The sequence below is a fragment of the Erpetoichthys calabaricus genome, chromosome 1 (genome assembly GCF_900747795.2).
Source record: "Erpetoichthys calabaricus chromosome 1, fErpCal1.3, whole genome shotgun sequence".
NCBI classification, from domain to species: domain Eukaryota; kingdom Metazoa; phylum Chordata; class Cladistia; order Polypteriformes; family Polypteridae; genus Erpetoichthys; species Erpetoichthys calabaricus.
The window spans coordinates 89,193,996-89,213,231 of record NC_041394.2 but is presented as its reverse complement, the minus strand read 5'-3'; the positions used below and the strand labels follow the sequence as shown (position 1 = coordinate 89,213,231).

Genomic DNA, 19,236 nt, shown 5'->3' with positions numbered 1-19,236 from the left:
CAGGTATTTAGCTTTTTCTTAAATGCAAGGCAAAAGAGTAGGTATTCCAAGTATTTCTATGACAGTTAAACATTTAAATATTGCTTATTTGGTATGACAATGAATTTCTGTGCTATTCTAAAAAAGAAATATTTTATTTTGAGTACTTATACTATGGGTAACTAGCCAACAAAATGTAAAAGCACAAAGTTACCATTCTGTATGACAAATAATTAAAATGTGGTTCTCTGTTTTGCTCACAGCCTGTGCACGTAAGAATATGACTGAGTTCTGGAAAGAGCATTCAGTGGAGGCTACAGTAGAAGAGATGATGCTGGATTCTAGTGCCCAGCAAATCTCACACCATGAAGTTCCAGAGATCTTGAGTATTCTGCCAAAGCTGGGTGGCATGAAGGTGCTTGAGCTTGGAGCTGGTATTGGGTATTGTCCCCTGCATATTATATTTTACTAATGAGTACCTATTACTGATTTTGGATAAAATTCATTTATGTTCTATCATAGAGTGTATTAGAAATCAATTTGAAATGATTGAATTGAACACATTATGTTTTAGGAAGAGGTAAAAGTAAATACATAAATTGGTTTCATTTGCAATAATGTAGGATTTTTAGTTAAAAAAGAAGAAAAAATCAGTAAGCTGCTTGTAGATAGATAGATAGATAGATAGATAGATAGATAGATAGATAGATAGATAGATAGATAGATAGATAATACTGTATTTGTCCTCCAGTCATCCAATTTATGACCTTCCAGTTCCAGTGCAGGATCTTGGAATAGTGGAGCCTCTGTCAGCAGCATTCGGTGCAAAGGAAGAACCACACCCTGAATGATACACCAGTTAATCATGAGACACATTTACTCACACACATTTTGGATTGACTTATACAGTAGTTGCCAGTCATTATACCAAGTGTGTCTTTGAGATGTGGGAGGAAACCAGGGTGCCCAGAAACTCATACTGGCACAAGGAGAATATGAAAACACTACAAAAACAAAACTCAAACTGACTCTTCTGGACCTATAAAGGAGCAGGATTAACCACTGTGCCACCATGTCAAACCCATGGAATACCATAACGAGTATTTACTATACAATAGACTCTTGAAAATATATCAGAATCCTTACTCTTCTAGCACTGTCAGAAATGTATCAAATGTCAAACTAATGCTACTTAATGCAAATACAAATGATAGCAATGGACAAAGGAATTTGAAACCATTTGAGCCCCTTAGAACCCCTAGGTAGTTCTGCATACTGTATGGATAACAGTAACTAATACATGCTTTGCATAGATAAAAATGCCATCTAGAATACTGCTAGAAAACATATGTCTGTATTATTTGGTATTTTATTTAAATCACTGGGTCATCTTTCTTTCCCAGATGTAATGTGTCTCTCAGGGCTTCACTATTGGTTTCCGTGCATTTCTGCTTAAAATATATTCTTGCAATTCATACTTTGCTAATGCATATATAGAGATTTGTCTACATTATCATTCTATATTCTATACATTCTACAGACATTTTTAATTAAAATAAGAGTCAATGTTCAATAATGATTTCAATATCTGGGCATCTATAAAGAGAAATATGATTTATATTGATAAAATGTAGGTCACTTGAAGTTAACAGCATAACACATTGTATTTTTCATATATTAAAGTATATTTGCTCAAGAGCAGAGCTACGCACACTAAATTAATTTTCTATGCATAGAATTAAAAAGTCATGTCATTTTCTAACCCACTTGATCCACATCAGGATTACGAGGGTGCTGGAGCCTAGCCCAGCTAATATAGGGGATAAGGCAGGAGGAAACCTGGACAGGGTGCTAGTCCATCGCAGGGTAACCACACACACACACACCACAGCCAGTTTAGCATCTCCAATTCACCTAATCTTGATGACATTGGGCAGTGGGAGGAAACCAGAGCACCCAGAGGATACCCACACAGACACAGGAAGAACATACAAACTCCATGTAGGGACGACCTGGGACATAAACCCTGGTCTCCTTACTGCAAGGCAGCAGCGCTGCCACTTTGCTGCCCAAATTTATGAGTAATTAATTAAAATACCACCATTGACATTGTGTGACCCTGACCAAGCCACTTCATCCGCCAGTGCTCCAATTGGAAAAAGAAAAGAAATGTAACTAATTTTATCTCAAATGCTGTAAACAGCTTTTGATAAAAGCATTGGCCAAATAAAGGAATGTAAGTGTAAAATTAATAAACACAAAAGTGTAGGCCACAATTATTTTAGCTATAACACTTTCAAAAAGCCTGAAAAACATTAAAATGATTAATGTTAATAAGTATAGTAATTTACAGTCCATGTATCATCTCTTGCCTAATGAAAAATTATGTCACCTGTTTTAGATATATGTTCATAGTTGTACTGCAAGAATTTAGCTGGGAGAAAGTGTTTTAAATATAGCCCCAATGCAGAGAATCTTTATATTCAAATAATAATAATAATAATAATACATTTTATTTACATAGCACCTTTCTCATGCTCAAAGCACTTCACAGAAATTCAGAAAGAACAACAGGGCATATGCAACACTGGATACAAATGATATCCTCATGAAACACTATATAAAGATAAATACAGGATATACAAAACTTTGAAACAGAATAAGAAACAAGAAATAAATTAAAAATATAAAAATACAAATACTACAAGAAAACCATGAACAAATAACATAAGTTGTGATACAAATGCAAATTATCTTGAGCATCTGGACAGAGATGATAAATTGAGCATAGGATCAGAATGTCAGGGTAAGTTAAATGCCTTCCTGAGCAAATGAATTTGTTTTTTAAAAGGAATGAATTAAGTCAGCTGATCTGATTGATTTAGGCAGGTCATTCCAAAGACTGGGTGCAATAGAGCTGAAGGCTCCTTCAACCATAGAGTTTAGGTTATTTTGGGGCACAATGAGATTGCCAGAATCAGTGGACCTTAGTGGGCAGACACGAGCATAGTGATGCAGGAGTTTACTGATGTAGTCCAGTGCAAGGCCCTTTTTAAGTTTTATAGAATAGTAATAGAATTTTGTATTCAGTCTAGGACATAAAGAGTCAGTGAAGGTGGACCAGGATGGATGTAAGGTATTGCTGTTGCTAAATGGTGGAAATAAAAGGATTATTATAAAACGATGACAGTAATACTAATGTAAAAAGGACACCTTATTGTACCCTAAGATAAGTTATAGCAGAAAGTAAGACATTTTATTTCTTTCTGCTTCTCACAGAACTAATGTTGTAGCAGGAACTAAGGGTAGATGTTAACTGGTAGGGTCTAAAAGTCTTATTATTAAAGGGACAAAGGGAGACTAACAAAGGTTCCCATTAACAATATGTTACAGACTGTATCTGTCATTCTCTGCATTACCTTGCTTTATAAGAGTATATGTAAATGTTTTTAGTTTTTATGTACATGGATGTATGGTCAATGAAAGTGAGTTCAGACAGGGTCCTGGCCTACTAACTCAGAAACTCCAAAGCTTGGATAATGAGAACAACCTACCATCTAAGACAAAGAAATTCAACAACAAAAAATGCAAAAGACTGTAATTTTCCAAAATGCTGAAAGAATGAAAGAAAAAGGCAGTTTCACCAGCAACAGCAGGTTAGTCAGATACCCAACACTACTCACCAAAGTCAGGTTCAGCCAATCATGATGAGTTATGACTGGTAGAACTGACGTTGAATGACAACGTAGACAGAAACTGCTGCAGCACGGACATAGACAGCAACTTACTGAAAACACCATAAAGATCAACAAATAGTCTTTAAATTTTATTTTTGCCCATTGTTTTTATGTTGTATTTGATGTAAAATTTATATTTAATCAGGGACTCTGTTATTGGCTAAGGTATTGGCTAAGCGGCTAACTCTCTTTGTAAAATCACACTCTCTACATGACACCTTAGTCAACTTGCTGAGCACCTTTAGCAAATGGCTGATTCACTTCAGAGATTTTTTTTTAACAGCAGCTACTGTATCAGACGTTATAGCATATTATTTGTCTAGACAATGTTTTTCTGCCTTTGCAATGTGTAATTTTGATATATTATGAAAAAATGGATTTTGGTTTTATTTTATTAATTTTGTTTTACTCTGTTGGGGCAGAATGGTAGCACAGTGATATGCTGCTGCCTTATGGATCCAGTCTCCTTGGTTTGAACCTTGTGCCTGATTCCACATTGTCTGGTTTTCCTCTGGTTACTTCTGTTTTTCTCCCACATTCTCAAAGACATGAAAATTAATTAATTAGAGATTCAAAATTAGCCCCTGTGAGAATGCATGTGTGGGTGTGAGTGTGTGTGTGTGTGTCCAGGGCTGATTTCTGCTTTACACCCACTACTCGCTAGTATAGGCTGCAACATTTGTCAACCTGAACTGGATTAGGCAAACCTCTAAATGTTGTGTGTTACTTTTATTGTTTAAACTTGAGTGTATTCTGTTTAGTTTTTTACACATTTCTGGCTGCTATTACAGTACAGGATTTAGGTTTATATAATACTGCAGTTCTCCTTGTGGTTAATAAAGTATACAGTATTTCCATCTTTTAATCACCAACATCAGATTCTCCAGCATTAAATACTTCCAAGGTAAACTTTTGTCATTTCTATAGGCGATACACAAAACATCTTGTGAAAGTTGCTCGTCATGTTACTGCTGTGGACTTCATGCAGAAGTTCTTGGATAAGAACAAGGAAGATAATGGTCACTACAGCAATGTAGACTTTCTTCAGGCAGATGTCACTTGTCTACAATTTCCTGACAATAGGTATGCCTGCTTACAAACATCTAACAGTAAAGTGAACTTATTTGAATGCATGAATATAATTCAGCTATGTTCTGTAAGAAAAGATGAATTGAAGATGCTGCATGTCTCACTGAGGAACTCATGCAATAACTCTTTGGAAGCACATAGTGTGATTGTACAATATGACCCAGCATTCTACTCATCTATACCATATCATTCTGAGATTCATGAAAGATAGTTTTAATCTATAAATTGTCAGATTCAAATAAAGGTAAAGCTTTCTTCAGCAATACACAATGAGTTGTTTTTGCCCATAAGTATTAATTTGATTTTTTTATCTTATCTCCCACATGTACTGTATTAATTAAAAAATTGTAAATCAAAGCTCAAGCAGATGGTTAATTAGATGAAAAGGACAACTAAACACCTACAGTCTGAAATAGTATATTTACATGAAGACCCTACATAAATTAATGGGTTAAAGGTTCATCCAGGAAATATAATTTTAATGTGTAGAGCTTACAAATAGTTGAAGATTAATTTTGTAGTGAAAAATAAAATTTGAAACACAATGTCACATCTATACTGCGGCAATTGAAACATAATTCTTTAATCTCTCTAATTATTTTTCGAGCATGCAATTAACTTTTGCCCATTTTTCCATCTTGCTGGCACACACTGGTGCAACACTATATTGATTACATTCAGTATGAGGATGAAAACACAGGTCATGTTACAAATGCATGCTATGAAAATTTAATGAACCCACTAGAGAGTAAATGCAGTCATGTCACGTGTGAATAACATGTCTTAACTTTAATACATAGCTTGGCTCAATTTCCTGCCTTTAGTTAATTCAAAATGTACACATCAAATACATAAATTAGAGATCAGGAATCCAAAATAACATTGGAATCCAATTATACTCAAGAATTAGCCTTACTTAAGAGATTATTCACAGTAAAACTTTGCAAGCACTGCTATAATCTATACAATTAGCTACATTGCTACAGAGGGTACTGAAGTTTCATGTTAACTCAAACCTGCTGTGGTGTTTTTTTAGTTATTGTAAAGTTATGTACTCAGACCTACTTCATCCAAGCCAGAGTTGCGGTGAGCCAGAGTTTGTCAGGACAGATGTCAGGAACCAATTCTGATTGGAGCACCAATCTTTTCTTGGGGCTCACTCATGCACATATCTTCAATGATATTCACACAGAAACAATTTAGAAAACCTCACACGCACACAGGGAGAATGTGCCTACTCCACATAGACGGCAAGCATTTGCAGAATTTCAATTGTAATTGTGCAAAGCAAAATATTTATTTTTTTAGTTGTAAAATATGATTTATAATATGAATTACAACATAGACTTCAGATTACATACAATAAATCAATTATCTGGCCATCTGAAGATTAAGTACAATATGAATGAACTATTTGGTGTGTAAAAATTCCAGTAGTGTTAAAGGTACACAGTATCATTAAGTATTCTGAAAGCGGTCACCATACACTTAATTTGAACAGTATATATTTAGACCTGTGCCATCAGACAGTTAACTGATTCACTTTGGTATCATGGTCCTTTTGTATAAAATATGATTTAACAGAAGGTGGGGTTTTTTGGGATGGTGGGGGGAATTTTCGAATGAATCAGCGCATCCTGCATTGGTAGAGTGTATTCAAGTAGTAGCCATTAAAATGTAAATTTCAAAAAATATCAGATATGAACAGGGATTTAAAGAGTACATAAACACTATAACACTAAATCTATGAAGAGACACCCACCTTCAGAATCGGATTACATTCTTTCTATCGATGATTAGCTTATTTTTCCCTCAGTTACTGTTACAGTGTATAATTATGCTTTGGCATAAATGCTTTGGAAAATCTGTTAGTTGTTAACTTCTGTGTAACAAGAGCTTAACACAGGCTTTGTGTGTGTTACACATCAATAAGTGAGTAGAGCTTAACACAAGCTTTGTGTGTGTGTTTCACAGAAATACATGAGTAAGAGATGCACAATTGCAAACCTTAAAGATCCTATTATATTCTAAAATGTTACTAATAGATCCATTATCTTCTCAACTGGCATGCACCTTGAATTCAAACAAATACAATTTACAGCAAGAGTAAAATCATAAATTCTTTATGTTTGTTATGTTTATATTATGAATCACTCTCTTTTACTTGACTTGCCAGTTGAAATTTAACTGTCTGCATTTTGTAGAACACTTTGGTATACCCCATGCATTAACGTGTGTTTTTTTTCTCATGAGGAAATATAGTGAACATGTCTAACACTTTGACACAGAGGTTAAATAAGTATAATCCTTTCCTTTCCAACTGCACAGTCATTTTCATACGCCATTTTAGTTCAAATGTCTGCAATATCCAATGCATCCTATGCTTGTGGTATTCATTATTAAAGGTCAAAGACTGTCATTCAAGATAGCAGGTATTAATAAGCATACTGTACAAATTGCTTTTCTCATGGACAGCTTTATGTCACATTCTCAAAAGGTGACAATTAAAAGTGTACCTGTTCTCAGTGAAATAAAAGGAGAATACAAGTTCTTCTGGTTTGTAATACAATTTGAATTTGAGCAATGCCTGGTCACTTCACCTCTTAGCAGAGTTTTGCTGCAGCATATCTGATTTGGACAACTAGTTCAACACCCAACAGTTTTACAAGTGTAAGAATCACATATGAGTTTTATTTTACAACACTATTGTTATGCTATAACAAAACAAATATCTGCAAATATATTGTACTCTATATTGCATTTTATTTTCTAATTAAAATGTCTCCAAATTGATTCTTTTATAAATTAAATATTAGTTAACTGATTTATATAAATATTTCAGATGTTGTTAGAAGCCTTGTGCCTATTTATAAAAGAACAATAGTAACTATGAATTTAGCTCAGATCAAAATGTTAGTTGTGTCTGGTGATAGCTATAAAGGTTAAACACTATCTTTCATTGTTTTTTGTGACAAGAAAATTAAAATAAATATTTAAATACAGTCTGCTTACATCTTACCACCTTTTACTTGTCTTGATTACTCTAAAGTATTACTCTTAATGTCATAGATTTGATCTCATCTTCTCTAATTGGCTCTTTATGTACTTGAGTGATACTGAGCTTGAATCTCTAACACAAAGGATGCTCAGGTGGCTTCAACCAAATGGTTATCTTTTTTTCCGTGAGTCCTGTTTCCATCAATCAGGTACGCATCTACTAACAATACCTATGGAAGTAATGGCAAATTGTCATCTTTAGTACAGATAAAATGCTCATTTAAACAGGGACTCCATATACTTCTAAAATGTGACACTGAAAAGAAGTATAGGCTGGAATAAAAACATTAGGGCAGGGGTGTCCAACTCCGGTACTGGAGGGCCGCAGTGACTGCAGGTTTTCATTCTAACTATCTTCTTAATTAGTTTGTTTTTTGTGGTAATTAATTTCTTTTGCCTTAGTTTTAATTAACTTGACTCAGACCCCTTTTTCCTTAATTAGCAGCCAAACAATAATGAGATACAAAACGAGCCGCCACATAACCTGTGGCCATCACACAGTATCTGAAAATTAAGAAAGATTAAGGTCTCAGTAAGGTTGATCTGCTCTGGTCAGCAAGACATTTTGGTCTTAGAAAAAACAGAAAATCAACAGTTTTGGAAATGTCTGCTGTGGCAGCAACAAGCCATGGATGTAACTAACGTGTGAACGAGCCCCGGACACAGACATGTTAGTTGCACCACCACACGTTTATTTACAAAAGTCTTGTGCCACACAAACAATTCATTCATTCATTCATATTCTCATTCTCTCTCTCCTTGCTGATAATGAAATTTGGTATTTAACTGATTGGCTTGTTAGTGTTTTCATTCATCCAAGAGAAATTTTAATTGCACTGTAGTGTTTCCTTCTCTGAGAACATTATTCATGAGTTTTGTAGACCAGAACAAATTTAAACTTAATTTTTCTGTTCCCCTCTCATTTATTTCTAAACATTTTTTAACACAGATACTTCATGGTGTATATACACAGGTTTAAAAAGGAAGCACGTTAGCTAGAGAGTTGCTGGTTTATTGGTTTTCTGCATTTCATTATTAACTAATGTCTGCTTAAGAAAACAGGCAACAATTAAAACTTAAATGCATCTGCTAAAAACTAAAATAGGCAATTAAGGGTCCTGAATTGTAACAGGTAAGATAACTAAAAGTAAGCTCGAAAAAATTATTGCTTTAGTAGTAAATAAATGGGTTTTAATTAAGAAACTGGTTGAAGTAAAAACTTGCCACCACTGCAGACCTCCAGGACTGTAGTTGAGGACCTCTGATCTACAATGTAACAAAAATTTGTCTTACGTTAAATACCAAGTTTCATTATCAGCAATGACTGTGTTCTAATTAGGAAACTGGCTGGAATGAAAACCTGTAGTCACTGCAGCCCTCCAGGACTGTGATTGAGGACCCCTGATCTATTGGCTTGCTTCTCAACTCATTTCTGTTTGGTTACCATATAATGAAGAAAAGGCATTAATTAGCAGTAAAAACTGGTCACTGATTAAGAAAAAGGGTTAGAATGAAAATCTGCAGCCCTCCAGGACCGGAGTTGGACACCCCTACTTTAAGGGTATGGAGGAAACCAGAGAACTAGAAGGAAAACTTTGTTATTGTAATTTTTTGGACAAGCAATGTCAATTCAAATATTAAGATTATAAAGGTTAAAATTTCGCATAACCTAATTTTTCCATTCACCAGTTTTTAACACATTTGAGAATATTTACAATGAGGTTTCAAATGAAAGTGGCATGACAGTACAGTGGTTAGCACTGCTACCTCACAGATCCTGACACTTAACTTTGAGTCCCATCCTGATCGCTGTCTCTGTGGAGTCTGCATGTCATCTGCCTTGTGTGTGGGATTTCTCTAAGTGCTCTGGTTTTCTCCCACATCTCAAATACATGAATGTTAGGTTGTTTGATGAATGTAAATGAGCTTTTTATGAGAATGAGTGCACGTAAGCATGTGTATTGCAATCAGGCTTCCAGCAACCCTGTTATTCAAATAAGCAGGTTTATAATATGGGGTCATGTTTTAACTTTTATTACAAAGAAAATAAGTAGACTCTTCCTTATTATATGGCACAGAGTGTTAAATAACTATTTCTCCTGAAACAAAACAGATCCTGTTACTTTTCATTTGTAGGAGATACAAAGAGGAGCTTTAATCCCACAAAACATCGAACTCCAGCAGATTACAATCACTTGCTGATGTCTGTGGTACAGAAAAACCCAATGGGTGGAGAACAGTGTTTTGGTTTTGAAATTGCCATGACTAAGTCAGTCCAAACTTATATTAAGGTAAATCAAATGCTGTATATGGTAATGTGTTAAGGAAGGAAAAATCTAAAAACACTTACACCTATATATATCCAGAAAGAACACATTATTGTCTTAAAATACACCAGTTTTGCTCCCACATCACAAAGACATTTGTGTCAGGTAAATCAGTGACTTGAAATTGGCCCTCTATGGGTCTGTGCCTGAGTGGGCATTGTGATTAACTGATGCTCCATAAATATGTGTGCCTTGAAATGCTGGGAAAGGTTCTGTATAGGTAAACTGGGTTAAGCAGATTTGATAGTAGATGGATGAATATTTTTATTGGTTCTCCTTTTTACCTTATTCATCTGAGTTTCAGTTTATGTTAAATAAAGACTGAACATTTGAAATGTAACTTCTGTTCTTACTTCATTATTTTCCATGTAAGATTTTGGTATTGGCACAGTGGCGCAGTGGGTAGCGCTGCTGCCTCGCAGTTAGGAGACCTGGGTTCGCTTCCCGGGTCCTCCCTGTGTGGAGTTTGCATGTTCTCCCCGTGTCTGCATGGGTTTCCTCCAGGTACTCCGGTTTCCTCCCACAGTCCAAAGACATGCGGGTTAGGTGCATTGGCGATCCTAAATTGTCCTTGATGTGTGTATGCCCTGCGGTGGGCTGGCACCCTGCCTGGGGTTTGTTTCCTGCCTTGTGCCCTGGGATTGGCTCCAGCAGACCCTGTAGTTAGGATATAGCGGGTTGGATAATGGATGGATGGATTTTGGTATTTAATTTCTGCACTCTTAATGATAATATTGTTATGAGTATTTTTTATGAATAATTACAATAGAATGCAAAAAGGAAAGGCCTGTGAAAGCAATGTGTTTATAGTACCTTTTCCTAAACATGAAAATTTCTTTATATATGGCACTTTGTTTTGTATATAAGCTGGAAGCCATTTCTCCCTATTAGATGAAGAAGAACCGGAACCAGTTATGCTGGCTTTTGCAGATGGTGGAACGCAACCAATCAGCCAATCAAGGATTTGAGACCTTTCAGCAGTTTCTTGACAGCAGGCAATACTCACGGCAAGGCATACTACGATATGAAAAAATTTTTGGTAGAGGTTATGTCAGTACAGGTGGACCCCACACCACCAAGGTACAATCTGTTTATTTTCAATGTATCTTATGCAGAATATCTAAACTCTTGTAGATTGACTGGAACTTTATGTCTAATTCATTTTATAAAAGTTTTCTATAACAAGGTGTTCAAAAGGAGAAAAATCCTCAGTGAAGGAAAATGTCTTTTTAATGTTATTTCTTTTAATATTGTTTCAAAATAACATATAGGTTTTGAGATACCATGCATGATTAATGTGGCATCTTGTCAATTAGCGAATTGAAGTCACACAACTTTTCAAGTGTACAAATGCCATAACTATCACCCAGTCAAAGCCTGAATAATCACTCACACTAAGCTAGAATGGCAAGGAAGTTTGGATTTTCCCTGCTATGCAGGCAGGGTGAAACAACTACTAAGACTTCAGTCCCATGTTCAATAGCAGTGGCTGCTCACCAAGAAGGTAATAATTTATTAATAGAGAATGTAGCATGGCTAACTTCAACAAGCTTGTGCAGAAGAGATGTCTTCGAATCATAATGAAAATGCCAAAAAGACACAAGGACTGAAGGAGTTCTCAGTTAGACAAAATGTTATGTTTGCAAGTTATGGGAGATAGGTGGGTGACATGTTAAAGGTGTCCTTGAAGTCAATGCCATTACCATTGATGTACTTCAGTGTTACAAATGACACCAATGCTTATTTAAATGCAAAACTACATTTGTTTTAGAGGTGTTATGTGGCATTTATAGGATGAAAGGCCTTAGTTGGTAATTATACAGCAGCTTATGATCTCCCAGTAATCTATTATGGTAATAGGACTGCACTTTTACATTTTAATTAGATTTATTTTTGTACAATGCTCATCACTAAGTATATTCTCACAGAGCTGTAAACAGCCTACAGGTAAAATTTAAATTACAAATTTTACAATTTCTGCGGTGGGCTGGCGCCCTACCTATGGTTTGTTTCCTGCCTTGCACCCTGTGTTGGCTTGGAGTGGCTCCAGCAGACCCCCATGACCCTGTAGTTAGGATATAGCGGGATGGATAATGGATGGATGGAATTTTACAATTTATTTTTACAAAATACATAATTTAAATACATAAAATTGCAGATATGGTAAATACATAAAATTGCAGATATGGTAAAACACATGATACAACAAAGTAACTTCAAATGTATTACCATAAAGAGATCCTAAAATATAAGACAATTAACAGTGGATTAGAGGAAAGCATAAACTGTATTCAGGAATGTCCCCTAACAAAATAAACCTATGGGGATCCATGGTCAGTTAAAACACAAAGGTAGACTTGGAAACCTAGACTATGTGACTGCCCATTCTCTCCTTTGATAATGGAAATGTAATTTTTTTCTTTTGCATATCTCTCTAATGATAAAACTATGATTATACAACAGAATAATGAAAGATTTTTGACCTAAACATTTAGCTGTGAGGATTTGTAGGTTTTGTTTTTGGAATTTAAACATTCATCCATTAATTCAATTAAATTCTTTATTTAAAGATAAAATAAAATGGAACATAAAAATTGTGTACATTGTGATGGTCACCAGGCATGGGCTTGTGTTTCAGCTAGAATGGTTCAAGGTTCCTTACCTGGCCAAGATGCCAGTTTAATGGAGGGACAGTGGGAGACCAATTGTACAGACTATTTCCTCACCTGACGCAATAAGTGGCAGTCTTCCTAGACTACGGTGCCTGGGAAGTTTAGTTCAGTAGTGCAGCCCTGCAGTGTTCTATGGGTGCCACCAGGGGGAGCTGCAGGGACAAATCGTCCCACCTTAAGAAACATGTGCCTGACCCAGAAATACCTCCTACTTGTGGTAGAATCACATCAGAATTGCTCCTGGGTCCTGAATAAAAGATGACGCCCATCCTCATTCAAGCCAGAGTGGGTGGATATGGACAAAGCTTGCCTGGAGGAGTAAAAGGACAGAACAGAAGGAGAAGAGACAGAATAAAATAGGATCTGTGCTTGTGTGATATTTGTTCATCATTTGTGAGGCATCTGTGAAAATAAATCACTGTTTTATCTGATACTTGTGTTGGATTGTCTGATTAGTGTGCTGGAGGGTTTGGGAGCTCACTGGTGCCCCCTAAGGTTCCCAACATACAGTCATGGTGGAAAAGTGGTTGGTACTTTGGTTGAAATTTTTGTCTTGAGTTTAGATGCCAGCCCGGATACTTCTCTTCAAATCTGTTTGGATTTCTGCCCAGGATCTCCATTTTTCTTCCATATAAGTTACAAAGTTCAAGCTGATTGGAGACTCAATATTGGCTTCATCTGAATCAGTTTTACTGTGCCTAATAATGAACAGGTGCCACATTCAGGACTGGCTTAATTTCCGAAAACTGTATTCAGGAAGCCCAAGGCTATAAAGCAGCTTTAAAACTCTTTCCTAGGGTCACTTCCAGTTAAGCTCCAAAATCACTAAGGGGTGCCTACCATTTATTCTAGAAATACCAGCCAAAAGCTCTCTCTAGCAGCTCCTGATGTTTCTACACCATTGAGTCTCTTCAGTTTCACCCAAAGGACCAAATATCCTAGGTAGCTTACCAACACACTGTTTTAACAATGGGAAAGCAGAGTCTCGTACATTATTTTTGGGAAACATATTGTCTCTTTTGGTCAAGGGATGTTTCCCCCTCTGGGGATTCCTCCTTGGTCTTTCTAGTGCATTTTCTCATTATTGGTACGACATTGTCCTAAGGCAGGGGTAGGCAACGTCGGTCCTGGTGAGCCGCAGTATGTGCAGGTTTTTATTCCAACCCGGTTCCTTAACGAGAACTCAATTATTGCTGATGAAGCACATATTGCATAAGTGACATTTTGATGCTTCATTTTAGTGGTCTCGCTTGTTAAGGTTCTCCAACCTTAATTGCTTATTTCAATCTTAAACTGCTGCATTCAGTGTTTTAATTGCTCCTTATTAGCAATAAGATGTAAAAGACAAAGCAGCCAGCAGTTCTCCAGCTAGCTTTTTTCCAATTACATCTGTGTGTGTTCATCATGCACTGTTTGATTTAATAAAACACTTAATAGAAAAATGTGACAGACTGAAAATGATCTGTTTTAGGCTTCATATCATTTGGATGATATCCTTGGAAAGGAAAAAAATCTACGATATAAGAGCCTTACATTGCACAGACTAACAAGCCATAAAATTAAATAAGGTCTGAGATTGGCAGTGATTGGTTTCTAATTAAGCAATTGGGTTGGAATGAAAACCTGTAGCCACTGCGGCTCACCAGGACCGACGTTGCCTACCCCTGTCCTAAGGAATCATTGCATGATTCCACTAGTGTCTTTCTGAGGCACACAGAGCATTCTGTTCTTTTATGGCCGTGATGATTCCCTGCTCTGGCATTTGTAGTACCTCTCCTGCTGCTGCTATGTCTGTCTCCCTCATGCCATGACCTCTGCCCATCTGGTGATGATCTTGCCTTTGACATGTTATTGCCAGCCAGGTAGCCCTTCATAGTGTATTAAAAATCTACCTATTGAGAAGTCCAAAACAGTATTAGTAATATTAGTAGTAGTAGTATGAATTCACTATAAAATATACTAATGTCAATCAGGTTCCATAAAGTTTAACTGCTTTCTCCTTCTCTTCTAATTTCTGTGCTTTGCAGGAGTTTGTTGATATGTTGAATCTTCAGCCAGGACAGCGAGTGCTTGATGTTGGTTGTGGAATTGGGGGAGGAGATTTTTACATGGCAAAGGTAAATGCATTATAATTACTCTAAAAGTTAAGTGTACACCCATACTTAATATGTCATTCAATATTCATGTCTTGGGAACGTAGCAGGAGTGCATGTTCAAGTTCAAATGTATTGTCATGTTTACAGAGTGCAGTGAAAACCTCCAGAGCTATAATATCATGCAGAGTAGGCCTTATATTGCTTTCATTTGAAACTATTTCTGCACATTCATTTTTCAATATGTAAAAGGCTCATTTTAATAGCTCTGCAGTTTCAGGCAGTGATTAAGCAGTGATTCCCCCACCCCATATTGTTATGGTATTGCATGTGCATATGTATTTTATCATTGTTTTTGAGTGATTAAGTTCCTTATTTTGTATGTTTGTTGTTACGTTTATTATTGTGTTCAGTCCCTTTACATGTTGTTATGTCTCTTGTGTTTTGTGGGTAAATCCCCAAGAGGTGGGGCCACCCTGACATCACCATGTCTGAGCCCTCTCTCTAGCTATTTAGGACAAAGCCGAAGGAGAGCTCAGACTTGGCGCTTTGAAGTCAATTGGAATTATGTTGTTCGTTGTTTCTGGATTTACTGGCTTTTTTGATACTTTTCTGCCTTGTCTTTGGTTTATGATACCTGGATCTTGTATTATACTTATTAGCTGAGTTTACCCTTTTTGGCATCTCCTTTGTACTTTTCTGCTCTTTTTTTTAACACACTTCTCTTAACTTCACCTGTTTGTTGTCTGGTACAAATCTTGTAATTGATATTTAAGCCACTTCCTATTGTCCAAATGACTTGAAATTTTGCACACTTACTCATTTCCGATGACAATACATGAATCAATAATCAGTTTAATCTATGTTAATTAAGAAATGAAATTTTCAGATGAAGAATAGTTAAAGATTTCACCAATAGATGGTGCTAGTAACAGATAGAAATATTAAAGGAAGTGTTAAAATATTGATTACAGAATTATAATAAAACAAACCCAAGACTAAAAAGTTGAAAATAATATATATATAAAAATACTTTTTAAAAAACACGCTTATATTAAGTTAAGAAGTGTACTAAAAAGTAAAAAATAAATCTCTCATACATCACTTGTAAAATAAAAGCATGGGCGCTTTTCATCATTCAATAAAATCTTAGCAAAAGCGCCCATGCTTTTATTTTACGAGTGATGTATGAGAGACTTATTTTTTACTTTTTAGTACACTTTTTAACTTAATATAATCGTGGTTTTTAAAAAGTATTTTTTATATATATATTATTTGTATTTTTGATTTTCTTAAATAACCCTTTTGATCTATAAGGATTCTTTGTTGCCCTTCTATGCACAAGCCAAAGGTTTCAGTCATTCTCCTCTTGTAGGGCTTCTGATCTATTTTTGGGATATTTTAAGTATATTTTTGAGGCTTAAATCCATTTTGACCCTGTAAGGCCTAAGGAAGGTCAATAGAGGTTGAATTAAGCTCATTGGGTTAAAGCCTTTTCCAGGAAGGCATAGGAGGCCTGGCTTGGTCAATGAAGCCTTTTGGGGGCTTCAATCCCCATTCTTGGTATGGTTCTAACTGTAATTAATGACACATATACCTGGTCCACCTGAGTTAGTCCTCCACAGTCAGCCATCTGAAATATGCATAATTTTTTAAAAATTGAATTCAATTTACTGTATCGTCAGTTATTGTATATATATATATATATATATATATATATATATATATTGTCAGAAAAACGACCAAAAGACATCGAGAAGGTTTGGGGCAGCCATCCATTTAATCGATTACGGCTGCAAAAGTTGTCAAAAAACAGAGACATGCTCATTCAATCGAGTCCAAAACAGAACTGATCTCCAGGTAGCAAGATGGCAGCTTTAAAGGCCAGTAGCGGAAGTGATGTCATCCCGACCGGAACCAGAAGTGACATCAGTGGCTGCCCCAGAGCCGGGTGGGATTTCCCTAGAATGGTCTGTAAAAGATCGAGAGGGAAAATTAGTGCACTCCGCTGGCATGGAACTACCTGTATTTAAGCCCTTTAGCTGCCTCCTAAACACACGTGTGTGACAATATATACAGCATATACTGTATATATATATATATATATATATATATATATGAACACATTATATGATAATAATATTAAACTTGTTAAATCCAATTAAGGGTCAAAGGATCAAACACACACAATAATATGTATATACATATATTATATGTATATAATATGTATACATATTTAACTGTATATAAACACAGGCACAAATAAACTAAAAATTGTCATCCTTTTAAAATAAAAACATTTCAACGGACATATACAGACATAGAAAAGTGACAAATAAACAAACGCAAGTCTTCATTCTGTCTCAGCCTGTCTAAATGTATTTTTAACTTGTGTTTGTCTGGTGGTCTGTCTTGCCCATTGTACACCATAGTACTACACTAAAGCTAACTCAATATCACATCTTATTTCCCTGCAAACCCAGTTGAGGGTTTGCCCCACTCTCTTCTCCATGCTGTGCTCTATTGCTGTCTGCTAGTAAGGTTCCTTTAAATCACATTCCAGGGTCATTGCCAAGCCACAGAATCACTTCCAACATAAACACCGGCCTTTCAAGCTAAAATTCCAGACCCTGGTATTCCATGTCCGCTCAGTCAGTGGGGCAGCCATAGTGCTTTACAATGTATTCTGGGGCAGTCTGGCCTATTGCGGCTGACAGGTACTGCTACCCAAGCCTCCTCCTCTCTCTACAATGAGTTGATCAGCCATTTCTTTCAATAGTTATGTAGCCATCTAACTAGCATTCCTGGGGGAGCATTACATGCTTCCGTCTAGATGCATTTCTCTCTCCCTTCCTCTTTCATCTTTCTCTGTATGTGTTAGATTGTAATGCCCACTAGTGGTCCATGTAGTCCTATACTGGTCTAAGCAGAACCTTTCTTGCTACCATATGGGTTTCTATTTTTTTTCTGTTCTCTGTGTTGCCTGCATGGCACTAATGTGCTCTGTACCATCCTAGGTTGTCAATCCCCTTAGCAAATTACTATTATCCATAAGTAGGTAAATGTAATCCTTTATCCATACATTTCCTGAACTTGAATAGTACCCAGTGATGCCTGGTATAGACACCAACACCCCATGACACTTAACTGGGTAAGTGGGATAGAAAATGGATAAAAAGATAAATTAAAAGATGAATGTAATGACACTTTTTACACAAAGAAAACATGTTTATGGTTAGGAACACTAGCACATTCCAGAAAGGTTCGAGTTAGCATTTGATGTTTAGGTCAGTTTTAAGCAGGATTGTTAATTTCAGCTTTAATATTCCTACAATTGATTTTATACAGGCATTTAAGGTTGAAGTACTGGGGATGGATCTTTCATCCAATATGGTTGAGATAGCAATGGAGCGTGCCTTACAAGAAAGCATACCTTTGGTAAGCATTCATCTTTTTTGTTTTTTTATTGAACCTTTGGCCATGAATAGACATGGTATATATCCAAACATCAACTTTCTCACTTATTCAGTCTAATTCAAAATGCTTGTAATCAGAATGTAACAACAAATGCAAGAGGCACCAGTGAGCTTCAGGACGGACCCCAACACAACCACACCCACACTTAATATTTAATTCATTAGGCATGTCTTGGGAATGTAGCAGGTGTACATGTTCATTTTCAAATTTATTGTCATGTGTACAGAGTGCAGTAAAAACCTCCAGAGCAATAATAAACATGCTGTAGTCAAATATGGCCCTTACCTTGAAATCTATGGATTCTTAATTTTCCAGAAGCGATAGAACACATTATTTCAAATTTACTTGGATTGCGTTGCAATGATTTACACTGCAGGTCTTTGTGACTCTCATTCATCAGTCACCTTTAATAAGCATACCACAGCTACACCTCCATGGTCAATGTTGAGGCTTCTTCCATTATTGTTCTTGGCACTTTCTAGATTCTACTTGTGCTTCATGAGTAAGACTTGCATTAGGTATTGAGTAACATAATGCTTACCAGTGTACTGAATTTTACCTGTTTGTTTTCAGCCATGTCCCAAGTGCTTTCATCAGATTCATCTACCTTACTAACCTTTTGTTGTCATCCTTATACAATACAATACTGTTTATTTTTGTATAGCCCAAAATCACACCGGAAGTGCCGCAATGGGCTTTAACAGGCCCTGCCTCTTGACAGCCCCCCAGCCTTGACTCTCTAAGAAGACAAGGAAAAACTCCCATAAAAACCTACTAAAGAAAAATGGAAGAAACCTTGGGAAAG

The 19,236-nt window shown here is 36.2% G+C and overlaps 1 protein-coding gene and 1 long non-coding RNA gene across 2 annotated transcripts in view; one reads left to right on the top strand and one right to left on the bottom strand.

The window, feature by feature from the left end:
- Window positions 1-19,236, bottom strand: part of LOC127526581 (uncharacterized) — a 182,561-nt gene that overhangs the window by 10,255 nt on the left and 153,070 nt on the right. The gene's annotated exons all lie outside the window — the stretch shown is intronic.
- The window catches only part of LOC114646349 (uncharacterized), a 35,619-nt gene that overhangs the window by 3,255 nt on the left and 13,128 nt on the right, over window positions 1-19,236 (top strand). Inside the window, exons 2-8 of the mRNA XM_051922239.1 lie at window positions 243-420; window positions 4,644-4,799; window positions 7,875-8,011; window positions 9,999-10,153; window positions 11,081-11,269; window positions 14,889-14,978; window positions 18,303-18,392. Coding sequence (XP_051778199.1) covers window positions 243-420; window positions 4,644-4,799; window positions 7,875-8,011; window positions 9,999-10,153; window positions 11,081-11,269; window positions 14,889-14,978; window positions 18,303-18,392 — 995 coding nt within the window. The remainder of the gene's footprint in view (window positions 1-242; window positions 421-4,643; window positions 4,800-7,874; window positions 8,012-9,998; window positions 10,154-11,080; window positions 11,270-14,888; window positions 14,979-18,302; window positions 18,393-19,236) is intronic.